This window comes from Ranitomeya imitator, chromosome 1 (genome assembly GCF_032444005.1).
Source record: "Ranitomeya imitator isolate aRanImi1 chromosome 1, aRanImi1.pri, whole genome shotgun sequence".
NCBI classification, from domain to species: Eukaryota; Metazoa; Chordata; class Amphibia; order Anura; family Dendrobatidae; genus Ranitomeya; species Ranitomeya imitator.
In genome coordinates, this window is record NC_091282.1 from 296,587,386 (window position 1) to 296,602,850 (window position 15,465).

Sequence of the window (15,465 nt, forward strand, 5' to 3'; positions counted from 1 at the left end):
GTGCGGGAAGCAGACGGCAAGGGACAGACACCGGAATGTAAGTATGTACTGTTTGTTTGTTTTTTTACGCTGGTAACCAGGGTAAACATCGGGTTACTAAGCGCGATCCTGAGCTTAGTAACCCGATGTTTACCCTGGTTACCCGGGGACCTCGGCATCGTTGGTCGCTGGAGAGCTGTCTGTGTGACAGCTCCCCAGCGACCACACTACGACTTACCAACGATCACGGCCAGGTCGTATCGCTGGTCGTGATCGTTGGTAAATCGTATAGTGTGACGGTACCCTAACGCATCGGGTATTCTAGAATATGCATGGCCACGTAGTATATTGCCCAGTCATGTAGTATATATTGCCCAGACACGTAGTATACTGTCCAGTCACGTAGTATATTGGCCAGTCACGTAGTATACACCATATCCCTGTTCAAAAAAAAAAGAATTAAAATAAAAAAGTTACATACTCGCCTTCCGGAGCCTCCTGATCAAAGCGGCCGGTTACTGATGGTCCTCGCACGCTCCGGTCTTGAGAGTGCATTGCGGTCTCGCGTGATGATGACGTCGCGGTCTCGCGAGACTGCTACGTCATCATCTCGTGAGATCGCAGCATGGACCGGTTACTGGAGCATCGCGAGCGGGAAAGGCCTGTTGTGGATCCGAGGGGCTGACGGACGGTGAGCATATAACGATTTTTTTTATTATTTTTAATATTAGATCTTTTTACTATTCATGCTGCATAGGCCGCATGAATAGTAAAAAGTTGGTCACACAGGGTTAATAGCAGCGTTAACCGAGTGCGTTACACCGCTGTCAACGATGCCATTAACCCTGTGTGAGCGCTGACCGGAGGGGAGTACGGAGTGGGCACTGACTGCGGGGAGGAAGGAGCTGCCATTTTCTTCCGGACTGTGCCTGTCGCTGATTGGTCGCGGCAAAACAGCCACGACCAATCAGCGACTTGGATTTCCATGACAGACAGAGGCCGCGACCAATGAATATCCGTGACAGACAGAAGGACAGAAAGACGGAAGTGACCCTTAGACAATTATATAGTAGAATAGTCAAAGTGAACCAACAGCAACATATAAGTAAATTCAGGAGAAAGAAAGCAAGCAGAAGAGTTACAAAAAAAGGAAGTAGGGAGAGCAGGAATGAGAGCGAAAGGGGGAATGTTTTTGCAGAACAGCTATCTACAATTAGTGCCAGATAATCAGCTGGTGATCTAAATTCCAGTCAGTAATACCATGTTTAGTAGAAGCATTCATAGGTATTATTGCTCATAGAGGTGAGTTCCTCCTTAAGCATCGCTTCATTCATCTTTGCGAACCAGAGGGAGATTGTCGGGGTGGTATCTTTTTTCCATTGTAGAGGAAGACACGCTCTGGCAGTCGCAATTAAGTGTCTCAGGACTGAGTTTCTGTATATTTTTAATGGTGTGTCACCGTTGTGGAGAAGGACGGCAGCCAGGTCCTGGTCAGAAATGAGAAGATAGTGAAAAACAGTGTCCGAGTCCTGTGTGAGAAACTTTAACAAAATGTATTCTGCCATATAAAGACGTTTTTGATGGGTCAAAACATTCCATTTTATATGGCAGAAAACATTTTATTTTCACATTTTCACCTGGGACTTGGACACTCTTTGTCAACTTACTGGCTCATCTTTAACCCCTTCATGACCCAGCCTATTTTGACCTTAAAGACCTTGCCGTTTTTTGCAATTCTGACCAGTGTCCCTTTATGAGGTAATAACTCAGGAACGCTTCAACGGATCCTAGCGGTTCTGAGATTGTTTTTTCGTGACATATTGGGCTTCATGTTAGTGGTAAATTTAGGTCAATAAATTCTGCGTTTATTTGTGATAAAAACGGAAATTTGGCGAAAATTTTGAAAATTTCGCAATTTTCACATTTTGAATTTTTATTCTGTTAAACCAGAGAGATATGTGACACAAAATAGTTAATAAATAACATTTCCCACATGTTTACTTTACATCAGCACAATTTTGGAAACAAAATTTTTTTTCGTTAGGAAGTTATAAGGGTTAAAATTTGACCAGCGATTTGTCATTTTTACAACGAAATTTACAAAACCATTTTTTTTAGGGACCACCTCACATTTGAAGTCAGTTTGAGGGGTCTATATGGCTGAAAATACCCAAAAGTGACACCATTCTAAAAACTGCACCCCTCAAGGTACTCAAAACCACATTCAAGAAGTTTATTAACCCTTCAGGTGCTTCACAGCAGCAGAAGCAACATGGAAGGAAAAAATGAACATTTAACTTTTTAGTCACAAAAATTATCTTTTAGCAACAATTTTTTTATTTTCCCAATGGTAAAAGGAGAAACTGAACCACGTAAGTTGTTGTCCAATTTGTCCTGAGTACGCTGATACCTCATATGTGGGGGTAAACCACTGTTTGGGCGCACGGCAGGGCTTGGAAGGGAAGGAGCGCCATTTGACTTTTTGAATGAAAAATTGGCTGCACTCTTTAGCGGACACCATGTCACGTTTGGAGAGCCCCCGTGTGCCTAAAAATTGGAGCTCCCCCACAAGTGACCCCATTTTGGAAACTAGACGCCCCAAGGAACTTATCTAGATGCATAGTGAGCACTTTGAACCCCCAGGTGCTTCACAAATTAATCCGTAAAAATGGAAAAGTATTTTTTTTTTCACAAAAAAATTCTTTTAGCCTCAATTTTTTCATTTTCACATGGGCAACAGGATAAAATGGATCCTAAAATGTGTTGGGCAATTTCTCCTGAGTACACCAATACCTCACATGTGGGGGTAAACCACTGTTTGGGCACATGGTAAGGCTCGGAAGGGAAGGAGCGCCATTTGACTTTTTGAATGAAAAATTATTTCCATCGTTAGCGGACACCATGTCGCGTTTGGAGAGCTCCTGTGTGCCTAAACATTGGAGCTCCCCCACAAGTGACCCCATTTTGGAAACTAGACCCCCCAAGGAACTTATCTAGATGCATATTGAGCACTTTAAACCCCCAGGTGCTTCACAGAAGTTTATAACGCAGAGCCATGAAAATAAAAAATAATTTTTCTTTCCTCAAAAATGATTTTTTAGCCTGGAATTTCCTATTTTGCCAAGGATAATAGGAGAAATTGGACCCGAAATATTGTTGTCCTGTTTGTCCTGAGTACGCAGATACCCAATATGTGGGGGTAAACCACTGTTTGGGCGCACGGCAGGGCTCGGAAGGGATGGCACGCCATTTGGCTTTTTAAATGGAAAATTAGCTCCAATCATTAGCGGACACCATGTCACGTTTGGAGAGCCCCTGTGTGCCTAAACATTGGAGATCCCCCAGAAATGACACCATTTTGGAAACTAGACCCCCAAAGGAACTAATCTAGATGTGTGGTGAGGACTTTGAACCCCCAAGTGCTTCACAGAAGTTTATAACGCAGAGCCATGAAAAAAAAAAAAAAAATTATTTTCTCAAAAATGATCTTTTAGCCTGCAATTTTTTATTTTCCCAAGGGTAACAGGAGAAATTTGACCCCAAAAGTTGTTGTCCAGTTTCTCCTGAGTACGCTGATACCCCATATGTGGGGGTAAATCACTGTTTGGGCACATGCCGGGGCTCGGAAGTGAAGTAGTGACGTTTTGAAATGCAGACTTTGATGGAATGCTCTGTGGGCGTCACGTTGCGTTTGCAGAGCCCCTGATGTGGCTTAACAGTAGAAACCCCCCACAAGTGACCCCATTTTGGAAACTAGACCCCCAAAGGAACTTATCTAGATGTGTGGTGAGCACTTTGAACCCCCAAGTGCTTCATAGAAGTTTATAATGCAGAGCCGTGAAAATAATAAATACGTTTTCTTTCCTCAAAAATAATTATTTAGCCCAGAATTTTTTATTTTCCCAAGGGTTACAGAAGAAACTGGACCCCAAAAGTTGTTGTCCAGTTTCTCCTGAGTACGCTGATACCCCATATGTGGGGGTAAACCACTGTTTGGGCACATGCCGAGGCTCGGAAGTGAAGTAGTGACGTTTTGAAATGCAGACTTTGATGGAATGGTCTGCGGGTGTCACGTTGCGTTTGCAGAGCCCCTGGTGTGCCTAAACAGTAGAAACCCCCACAAGTGACCCCATTTTAGAAATTAGACCCCCCAAGGAACTTATCTAGATATGTGGTGAGCACTTTGAACCCCCAAGTGCTTCACAGACGTTTACAACGCAGAGCCGTGAAAATAAAAAATCATTTTTCTTTCCTCAAAAATTATGTTTTAGCAAGCATTTTTTTTTATTCACAAGGGTAACAGGAGAAATTGGACCCCAGTAATTGTTGCGCAGTTTGTCCTGAGTATGCTGGTACCCCATATGTGGGGGTAAACCACTGTTTGGGCACACGTCAGGGCTCGGAAGTGAGGGAGCGCCATTTGACTTTTTGAATACGAGATTGGCTGGAATCAATGGTGGCGCCATGTTGCGTTTGGAGACCCCTGATGTGCCTAAACAGTGGTAACCCCTCAATTCTACCTCCAACACTAACCCCAACACACCCCTAACCCTAATCCCAACTGTAGCCATAACCCTAAACACAACCCTAACCGCAACACACCCCTAACCACAACCCTAACCCCAACACACCCCTAACCATAACCACAACCCTAATTCCAACCCTAACCCTAAGGCTATGTGCCCACGTTGCGGATTCGTGTGAGATATTTTCGCACCATTTTTGAAAAATCCGCGGGTAAAAGGCACTGCGTTTTACCTGCGGATTTTCCGCGGATTTCCAGTGTTTTTTGTGCGGATTTCACCTGCGGATTCCTATTGAGGAACAGGTGTAAAACGCTGCGGAATCCGCACAAAGAATTGACATGCTGCGGAAAATACAACGCAGCGTTTCCGCGTGGTATTTTCTGCACCATGGGCACAGCGGATTTGGTTTTCCATATGTTTACATGGTACTGTAAACCTGATGGAACACTGCTGCGAATCCGCAGCCAAATCCGCACCGTGTGCACATAGCCTAATTCTAAAGGTATGTGCACACGCTGCGGAAAACGCTGCGGATCCGCAGCAGTTTCCCATGAGTTTACAGTTCAATGTAAACCTACGGGAAACAAAAATCGCTGTGCCCATGCTGCGGAAAAACTGCACGGAAACGCAGCGGTTTACATTCCGCAGCATGTCACTTCTTTGTGCGGATTCCGCAGCGGTTTTACAACTGCTCAAATAGAAAATCGCAGTTGTAAAACCGCAGTGAAATGCGCAGAAAAACCGCGGTAAATCCGCCATAAATCCGCAGTGGTTTAGCACTGCGGATTTATCAAATCCGCAGCGGAAAAATCCGCAGAGGACCAGAATACGTGTGCACATACCGAAACCCTAACCCTAGCCCTAACCCTACCCCTACCCCTAGCCCTAACCCTACCCCTACCCCTAGCCCTAACCCTACCCCTACCCCTAGCCCTATCCCTACCCCTAGCCCTAACCCTACCCCTAACCCTACCCCTAACCCTAACCCTACCCCTAACCCTAACCCTATTCTAACATTAGTGGAAAAAAAAAAATTTCTTTATTTTTTTATTGTCCCTACCTATGGGGGTGACAAAGGGGGGGGGTCATTTATTATTTTTTTTATTTTGATCACTGAGATAGATTATATCTCAGTGATCAAAATGCACTTTGGAACGAATCTGCCGGCCGGCAGATTCGGCGGGCGCACTGCGCATGCGCCCGCCATTTTGGAAGATGGCGGCGCCCAGGGAGAAGACGGACGGGACCCCGGCTGGATCGGTAAGTATGATGGGGTGGGGGGGGACCACGGGGGGGGGGGGGGGATCGGAGCACGGGGGGGGGGAATCGGAGTGCGGGAGGGGTGGAACGGAGCACGGGGGGCGTGGAATGGAGCACGGGGGGGTGGAACGGAGCACCGGGGGGGGTGGATCGGAGTGCAGGGGGGGTGATTGGAGCACGGGGGGGTGATTGGAGCACGGGGGGAGCGGACAAGAGCACGGGGGGGGAGCGGAGCACTGGACGGAGGGGAGCCGGAGCAGTGTACCGGCCAGATCGGAGGGCTGGGGGGGCGATCGGAGGGGTGGGGTGGGGGCACACTAGTATTTCCAGCCATGGCCGATGATATTTCAGCATCGGCCATGGCTGGATTGTAATATTTCACCCGTTATAATGGGTGAAATATTACAAATCGCTCTGATTGGCAGTTTCACTTTCAACAGCCAATCAGAGCGATCGTAGCCACGAGGGGGTGAAGCCACCCCCCCTGGGCTAAACTACCACTCCCCCTGTCCCTGCAGATCGGGTGAAATGGGAGTTAACCCTTTCACCTGATCTGCAGGGACGCGATCTTTCCATGACGCCGCATAGGCGTCATGGGTCGGAATGGCACCGACTTTCATGACGCCTACGTGGCGTCAAAGGTCGGGAAGGGGTTAAAGGGAATCTGTCACCCAAAAATTCAAGAATGAGCTGCGGCCACCGGAATCAGAGGCTTATCTACAGCATTCTGTAATGCTGTAGATAAGCCCCCGATGTAACCTGAAAGGTAAGGAAAAACGAGTTAGATTATACTCACCCAGGGGTGGTCCTGATTCCGTTCGGGTCTGATGGGTGTCGTGGTCCGGCGCTTCCCATCATAGGATGACGTCCTCTTCTTTTCTTCCTACTGCGGCTCCTGTGCAGGCGTACTTTATCTGCCCTGTTGAGGGCAGAGCAAAGTACTGCAGTGCGGAGGTGCTGGGCCTCTCTGACCTTTCCCGGCGCCTGCGCACTGCAGTACTTTGCCCTGTTGAGGGCAGAGCAGATAAAGTACGCCGGAGCCGCAGCAGGAAGATAAGAAGAGGACGTCATCGTACGAAGATAGGAGGCGCCGGATCGCAAGACCCATCGGAACCGAGCGGAACCGGGACCGCCCCTTGGTGAGTATTATTTTCCGCAGCATGTTGATTCTTTGTGCGGAATCCGCAGTGGTTTTCCATCTGCTCCAATAGAAAAATGCAGATAGAAAACCGCAGCAGAATCCGCATTAAAAACCGTGATAAATCCGCAGTAAAAACCGCAGCGGTTTTGCACTGCGGATTTATCAAATCCGCTGCGGAAAAATTCACAGCAGATTTTTCTATGTGTGCACATAGCCTCAGGGGCCCTGTGTCCGGACAAGCTGTCTTGTTATTGTATAACTTCCTAGAAGGGAGAGAGTGTAGAAAATGGGAAAGCTGTCTGACTCTCCAGATTCTTAGGGTACGTGTCCACGTTCAGGATGGCCGGCGGTTTTGACGGAGCGGCAAACTCGCTCCGCCCCCTTCTGGAGACACGATGATGCCGGATGTGTTCATTGCACACATCCGGAATCATCGCACCCCACACATAGGGCCCTGTGTTTTACCTTGCGGTGGCGCAGCGTCGCCGCAAGGTAAACAGACATGCTGCGATCTAAAAAGACGCACCGCATGTCCGGAATCGCAGGGCTGCCAGATACGTGTTACAACGCATAGTAGAGAGACGGGATTTCATAAAATCCACTATGCTGTAACATCTGGACGCTGCGGATTGAACGTTGCGGCACCACGCAGCGTTCAATCTGCAGCTAGTCCAGATGTAAAACAGCCCGTGGACACATACCCTTAGTGGGAAGGGAGCAAAGAGGCCAAGGATGTGTTTCCTTGAGGGCCAAGTATGTCCTGCTTCAAAATGGGATACTCTAAAACAGCCATTCTTTTTAACCAGTAGCGAACAACCTCATCCTCCTTGTCCGGGATTTTTATATTGATGGCTTATCCTTAGTATGGGTCATAAATATCTGATCGATTGGAGTATGATACCTGGTACTCCTACCAGTCAACTATTCTAGTGCTTTTATCTAGAGGGATCATCTTTATTCTCATTTGCACATGGAAACACGAGAAAGCAATGGGATGAAACTGAAATAAAGAAGATAGACATTAGATATTAGAAAAAAAAATTGACAGTGAGGGTAAGCAATGAGTGGAGCAGGCTGCCATGAGGGATTGTGAGTTCTCCTTCAATAGAAGTCTTGAAACAGAGGCTGAACAGACATCTGTCTGAGATAGTTTTTGACAGAACACAAAGTAATGTGGGGTCACTGGAGGCAGTGTCGCTGCTGCAGGAATGTGGATGGGGGGCTTGGAGCGGGGTCACTGGAGGCAGTGTCGCTGCAGCAGGAGTGTGGATGGGGGGCTTGGAGCGGGGTCACTGGAGGCAGTGTCGCTGCTGCAGGAGTGTGGATGGGGGGCTTGTAGCGGGGTTACTGAAGGCAGTGTCGCTGCTGCAGGAATGTGGATGGGGGGCTTGGAGCGGGGTCACTGGAACCAGTGTCGCTGCAGCAGGAGTGTGGATGGGGGGCTTGGAGTGGGGTCACTGGAGGCAGTGTCGCTGCTGCAGGAGTGTGGATGGGGGCTTGGAGCGGGGTCACTGGAGGCAGTGTTGCTGCTGCAGGAGTGTGGATGGGGGGCTTGGAGCGGGGTCACTGGAGGCAGTGTTGCTGCTGCAGGAGTGTGGATGGGGGGCTTGGAGCGGGGTCACCGTAGGCAGTGTCGCTGCTTCAGGAGTGTGGATGGGGGGGCTTGGAGCGGGGTCACTGGAGGCAGTGTCGCTGCTGCAGGAGTGTGGATGGGGGGCTTGGAGCGGGGTCACTGGAGGCAGTGTTGCTGCTGCAGGAGTGTGGATGGGGGCTTGGAGCGGGGTCACTGGAGGCAGTGTCGCTGCTGCAGGAGTGTGGATGGGGGGGCATGGAGTGGGGTCACTGGAGGCAGTGTCGCTGCTGCAGGAGTGTGGATGGGGGCTTGGAGCGGGGTCACTGGAGGCAGTGTTGCTGCTGCAGGAGTGTGGATGGGGGCTTGGAGCGGGGTCACTGGAGGCAGTGTTGCTGCTGCAGGAGTGTGGATGGGGGCTTGGAGCGGGGTCACTGGAGGCAGTGTCGCTGCTGCAGGAGTGTGGATGGGGGGGCATGGAGTGGGGTCACTGGAGGCAGTGTTGCTGCTGCAGGAGTGTGGATGGGGGCTTGGAGCGGGGTCACTGGAGGCAGTGTTGCTGCTGCAGGAGTGTGGATGGGGGCTTGGAGCGGGGTCACTGGAGGCAGTGTCGCTGCTGCAGGAGTGTGGATGGGGGGCTTGTAGCGGGGTTACTGAAGGCAGTGTCGCTGCTGCAGGAATGTGGATGGGGGGGCATGGAGTGGGGTCACTGGAGGCAGTGTCGCTGCTGCAGGAGTGTGGATGAGGGCTTGGGGCGGGGTCACTGGAGGCAGTGTTGCTGCTGCAGGAGTGTGGATGGGGGCTTGGAGCGGGGTCACTGGAGGCAGTGTCGCTGCTGCAGGAGTGTGGATGGGGGGGCATGGAGTGGGGTCACTGGAGGCAGTGGCGCTGCTGCAGGAGTGTGGATGGGGGCTTGGAGCGGGGTCACTGGAGGCAGTGTCGCTGCTTTAAGAGGCAGGAGTGTGGCGATGCTGGGCACTTTGTGCTCTCATAAGATGTTGGCGCCAATGAGCGGAGTCCCCTTTCATTGCTCACTGAATTGCAGTGAAAATGCTGTCAATTCAAATCTGCAGCATGTGCATAGGAGATCCTTCAGTGCTCATTCACAGCACTACTGTTTTGTATGCTGCAGACTTGCCCTGTGGGAACATGTGCTCTGGCTTCCTTTATACATACGGTACTTGTTTTGGGTTCAGAAAATGCCCTAATGCTTTTTGGGTTAGTTCAGTCATCTTTTGCTTATGTTTATCAAGTCCTGTATAGATTAGTCTATAGGAGAACCCATACCAGTTCAAAAAGTGAGTTTTAAAGAACTCTATCTCCTCATTGACTTACAGCTAACATCTGGCTGCAGATTTTTTATTTTATTTTATTTTTTTCAAAAAGTTGGAAAAAGACATCATGAAATCGTCACAAAACTGCTTTCTCTAAAATGAAAACTACCAAAGATGTGGTTAAAACGCAGTGCAAAGGTACTCTATTGGGCTAAAATGTAAGTCCTGTTCACATCGTGTATAGTAGCCTTCGTTGGAGCACCGACTTATATGTCGGCCTGAAGGGTGCAGCATATACCACTATATAGGCACACAATAGGACAGGTTGCCCCCAACTCTGTTTCTCTAGAAGTCTCTCCTCAGTTCTGTGTCTGATCATACATCCTTACGGTACCTTCACACATAACGATATCGTTAAGGATATCGTTGCAACGTCACGCTTTTTGTGACGTAGCAACGATCCCGCTAACAATATCTTTGTGTGACAGCGACCAACAATCAGGCCCCTGCTGGGAGATCATTGGTCGTGGGGAATGATCAGGACCTTTTTTTTGGTCGCTGATCACCCCGCTGTCATCGCTAGATCGGCGTGTGTGACACCGATCTAGCAATGTGTTCACCTGTAACCAGGGTAACCATCGGGTTACTAAGTGCAGGGCCGCGCTTAGTAACCCGATATTTACCCTGGTTACCATTGTAAAAGTAAAAAAAAAAAATAAACTACATACTCACATTCCGATGTCTGTCACGTCCCCCGCCGTCAGCTTCCCTGCACTGTGTCAGCACCGGCCGTAAAGCAGAGCACAGCGGTGACGTCATCGCTCTGCTTTACGGCCGGCGCTTACACAGTGCAGGGAAGCTGACGCCGGTGGACGGGACAGACATCGGAATGTGAGTATGTAGTGTTTTTTTTTTTTTTTTTTTTACTTTTACAATGGTAAACAGGGTAAATGTCGGGTTACTAAGCGCGGCCCTGCACGTAGTAACCCGATGTTTACCCTGGTTACCCGGGTGCTGCAGGGGGACTTATGCATCGTTGAAGACAGTTTCAACGATGCCGAAGTCGTTCCCCTGATCGTTGGTCGCTGGAGAGAGCTGTCTGTGTGACAGCTCCCCAGCGACCACACAACGACTTACCAACGATCACGGCCAGGTCGTATCGCTGGTCGTGATCGTTGGTAAATCGTTTAGTGTAACGGTACCTTTAGTATTAGATAAGCTCCCCAAATCCTCAGAGCTTGGGGATAGTTAAATGTCCATGCATCACAGACGTCTGAATGAGACTTTACACTGACTAGAGCTTTCATTAAAAAAAAAAAAAAAATAGATTTATTTTATTTGGTATTGCTGCACCTGTAAAAGTTTGGCCCGTCAAAATATAAAAATAATTAACACTTACAAAAAATGTGAATAAAATAAACAGGAAAATCAACTCACATTTTTTTTTCCCCCATTCACCGTTCGTGCATCCCTCAAAAATGTAATAAAAAGCATCCGCTCACCAGCATTTTAGGAGGTTTAAAAATGTGGCAGCAATCTTTCATTTTTTTTTCAAGAAAATTTACAAAATGTATTATTGTTAGGGACCTATCCAGGTTTGAAGTGAATTTTGGGGGTCCTATATATTGCAAAACCCTCCAAAAGTGATACCATTTTGAAAAAAACAGCACCCTCCGACATATTGAAAACTTCTGCCAGGTAGTTTATTTACCCTTCAGGTGATTTTCAGGAATTAATGAAAAAGTGTTACCACCTAAATATCTATGTATGAAGATACAAGATACTTAGGCTATGTGCACACTTTGCGGATTTTGCTGCGGATCCACAGCGGATTTGACCACTGCGGATCCGCAGCAGTTTCCCATGAGTTTACAGTACAATGTAAACCTATGGGAAATAAAAAACGCTGTGCACATGCTGCGGAAAAAACCGCGCGGAAACGCAGCGGATTACATTCCGCAGCATGTCACTTCTTTTCTGCGGATTTTCACCTGCTCCAATAGGAAAATGCAGATGAAAATCCGCATAAGAAACCGCAATAAAAACCGTGATAAATCCGCAGTAAAAACCGCGACAGGTTTTCACTGCGGATTTTGGAATTCCGCTGCGGAAAATTCCGCAGTGGAATCCGCAAAGTGTGCACATAGCCTTATGGTGAGATTACATGTGCCAACACAAACCATGGGGAACAGAATGAGCATTGTGGTTTTGTCTATCCTGATGAAGAGATTTGAAAACCTTGAAACGCCTTGACAAAATGAACCGCATTCATGCTTTATACTTTTGGACCTTCGGCAGCGCGGACTCTGAACCATCATATTCCTCATCTATTACATAAACCGTGGGGAACAGAATGATCGTTAATAAGATCACTCTGTCCCCATAGACATCACATGATCAGCAGCACATTCCCTGTTTAAAGTAAGCAATGATGCCACTATTTTTGTTTTTACATAAATGATCTTATCACCAAAAAGTAAGAATTATATTACTTCATCAAGTGATTGCTGGAATGTTTACATTGACTGTTAATTAATTGGGCCAATTATTTGACTTTCAACTTTTTTTTTTTCAAGTGCACAGTAATTTAAAATAAAATGTTTGTAATATCTGCCCTTTTTATAGTCGTATATTTGTCTACTTATGTACCGTAGCTTGATGCTGTGAGGGAGCATGTTCCTGAGACTCTCGGTGTGCTTGTGTAAGCAGAGGCTGTAATAACCCAATCACTGGGCACCCAGCTCTAGGCACTGAGAGTGTACACGCTGCCCACACACAGCTTCAACATGTCTTCAGCATCAGGAAGGGAATATAATTTTTGGCAGCTAATTTTACACCGATAACTATAGAAAGGCTGAAAAAGCATAAAAGGATAAAAATGTTTAAAGTGCAAATACTCTTTAAAAGAGGTGAACACTTTTTTTTTTTTTTGAGGACTTACAATCGAAATGCGTGCCAAGTAAATTACGCTTTCATTTTACCCCCTGAATTTGATATGTCCAAAGATACTTGTGTTATTTTTGGTTTAGGAATTTACTTTTGACAAATGATCACTTTCGTAACAATTTTAATTTACTAACATACATTGTAGTTTATGGGATGATATAGCTAACCTGGAATCTAAATAAGTAACAACTCTGTTTTATACGTTGTTCTCTAAATACCCATTGGATCATATCTTTTTTTGGTAAGTGTCTTTTAAATTTTAAATTTCAGGTCCTCGAGTAGTTCTCGCAAGACTGCAATCAGGTGAGCATGCCTTAGTGTTGGTAGTGAGTAGATAGTGTTTTTCTATTTTGGTGAATAGCTGTCACGAAAAAAAAAAAGATAATTTAACAGTTGCGTATGCCCAATAAGGCCTCATTCAGATGTTTGAGATATATATATATATATATATATATATATATATATATATATATATATATATATATATATATATATATATATATATATATATATATATATAATTTTTTAAATCTGATTTTGATCAGTGTGGTCCGAGTCATCAGTTTTTCTCGTACGTGGAGAAAAGAATTTCTCCACCTTCTCCTTTCTGATAATCGTGAAAATCGGACCACATTCGGATGTTTTGGATCCAGATTTGCATTGACGATTTTGATCCAACCTTCAGATCAAAATGGGACGTGTTTCTGTGATTTTCTGCAGACTGCTCGCTCTGTGAAAAATCATGGACTTGTAAATGGCCCCATAGAGTGCTATCTGTGAAAACCACGGATAACACTCGTACACAAAAACCAGACATCTTAATGAAGCCTAAGGTTGAATTTACGTGTTCCTGTGTTTTTTGTTTTTTTTTCTTCCCCAAATCTTTGATTCTGAAGGTAGGGTCCCACTGTGCGGCTTTTGCAAGATCCCGGCAAAGGGTTGGGGTCAAATAAGTGTGCAAATTTGCCAGTAACAATACATTTTGTTAAAGGAGATTCATATTCTTTTTCTTTATCACTTACTAAATATGTATGTAATCTAGTGTAAAGGTGTTAAAAAATGCTTACAGATCGCCCATATGACCTGAAATGACACAAGCCGGCTCACTTGTTGTTGCTTTGTTAGAGGTTGTCCACTACTTTTACATTGCTGACCTATCCTTAGGTAGCAGGTCATCAATGTCTGATCAGCCAGGGTCCGACACCTCCTGACGATCAGCTGTAATCAGTGTCAGTGGCCGCCATCCGCTAGTACTCCCTTGCGGAGCAGACAGTCTGTAGATAGTGGCCGCTGCGGGGTACTACACATTTGCCTCCTATTGATTCAAATAGTAGGCGGATGTGCAGCACCAAGCCTCGGCCACTACCAGAGGATGGAGCAGCTTGGCAAGTGAGTACCTCCAGCCGGTGACCGCCAACACTGATAACAGCTGATTGGTGAGGGGAGCCGTGTGTCAGACCCCAACCGATCTGACATTGATGACCTTATTCTAAGGATAGATCAAAACTGTTATTTATTTATATAGTTTAATTCCATGGTGCTGTACATGAGAAAAAGGGGTATGTACAGGGTTATAGATATCGTTTACAGTAAACAAATTTACAATGACAGACTGGTACAGAGGGGAGAGGACCCTGTCCTTGCGGACTTATATTCTATGGGACAATGGGGAAGAGACAGAAGGTTGGGGGTGCGGCAGCTCGGGTGGTGAGGTGGTGGCAGCTCTGGCGGTGGTGAGGCGGCAGAATGGTTATTGCAGGCTGTAGGCTTTCCTGAAGAGTTTTTTTTGGGGGGTTTTCAGGTTCCGTCTGAAGGATCCGAGGGTGGTGGATAATCGGACGTGTTGAGGCGTGGAATTCCAGAGGATGGGGGATATTCGACAGAAATCTTTGAGGCGGTTGTAGGAAGAACAATTAAGTGTGGAGGAGAGTAGGAGGTCTTGGGAGGATCGACGATTACATGAGGGAAGATAGTGGGAGATTAGTTCAGAGATATAGGGAGGGGACAGGTTGTGGATGGCTTTGTAGATCAGTGTTAGTAGTTTGAACTGGATTCGTTTGCGAATTGGGAGCCAGTGGAGGGATTTGCAGAGGGGAGAAACAGGGGAGAAGCAAGGAGAGAGGAGGATTAGCCAGGCAGCAGAGTTGAGGACAGACTGGAGTGGTGCAAGAGAGTTAGCGGGGAGGCCATAGAGGAGGGTGTTTCAGTAATCGAGGCGGGAGATGATGAGGGCATGCACAAGAGTTAGTAGATTTTTGCCCGAGAAAGGGACGGATTCTGGCAATGTTTTTGAGTTGGAGGCGACAGGAGTTGTCAAGAGTTTGGATGTTCGGTTTGAAGGACAGGGCAACGTCGAGAGTTACCCCGAGGCAGCAGATTTCAGGTGCGGGAGAGAGTGTGATGCCGTTTACCATAATAGATAGATCAGGTAGGGGGGATACGCAAGATGGGGGAATGATGATGAGTTCAGTTTTGTCTACATTGAGTTTTAGGAAGCTAGAGTTGAAGAAGGAGAATATGGCTGATAGACACTCCAGGATTCTGGACAGCAAAGAGGTGACATCTGGGCCAGAGAGGTAGATCTGAGCATCGTCCGCATACAGGTGGTACTGGAAGCCATGGGACTATGAGTTGTCCTAGGCCAAAGGAATAGATGAAAAAAGTAGGGGCCCTAGAACAGAGCCTTGAGAAACTCCAACAGAGAGAGGAAGGGATAAGGAGGTAGAGTGGGAAACGCTAAATGTGCGGTCGGAAAGGTATGAGACAATC

At 46.8% G+C, this 15,465-nt stretch overlaps 1 protein-coding gene across 2 annotated transcripts in view; it reads left to right on the forward strand.

Moving 5' to 3' along the window:
• Positions 1-15,465, forward strand: part of LOC138669982 (splicing factor ESS-2 homolog) — a 103,861-nt gene that overhangs the window by 18,309 nt on the left and 70,087 nt on the right. The window contains exon 2 of one of the 2 annotated variants that reach the window (XM_069756915.1): positions 12,967-12,999. The exons of the other annotated variant lie outside the window; for it this stretch is intronic. Coding sequence (XP_069613016.1) covers positions 12,967-12,999 — 33 coding nt within the window. The remainder of the gene's footprint in view (positions 1-12,966; positions 13,000-15,465) is intronic. 2 annotated transcript variants of the gene reach the window in all.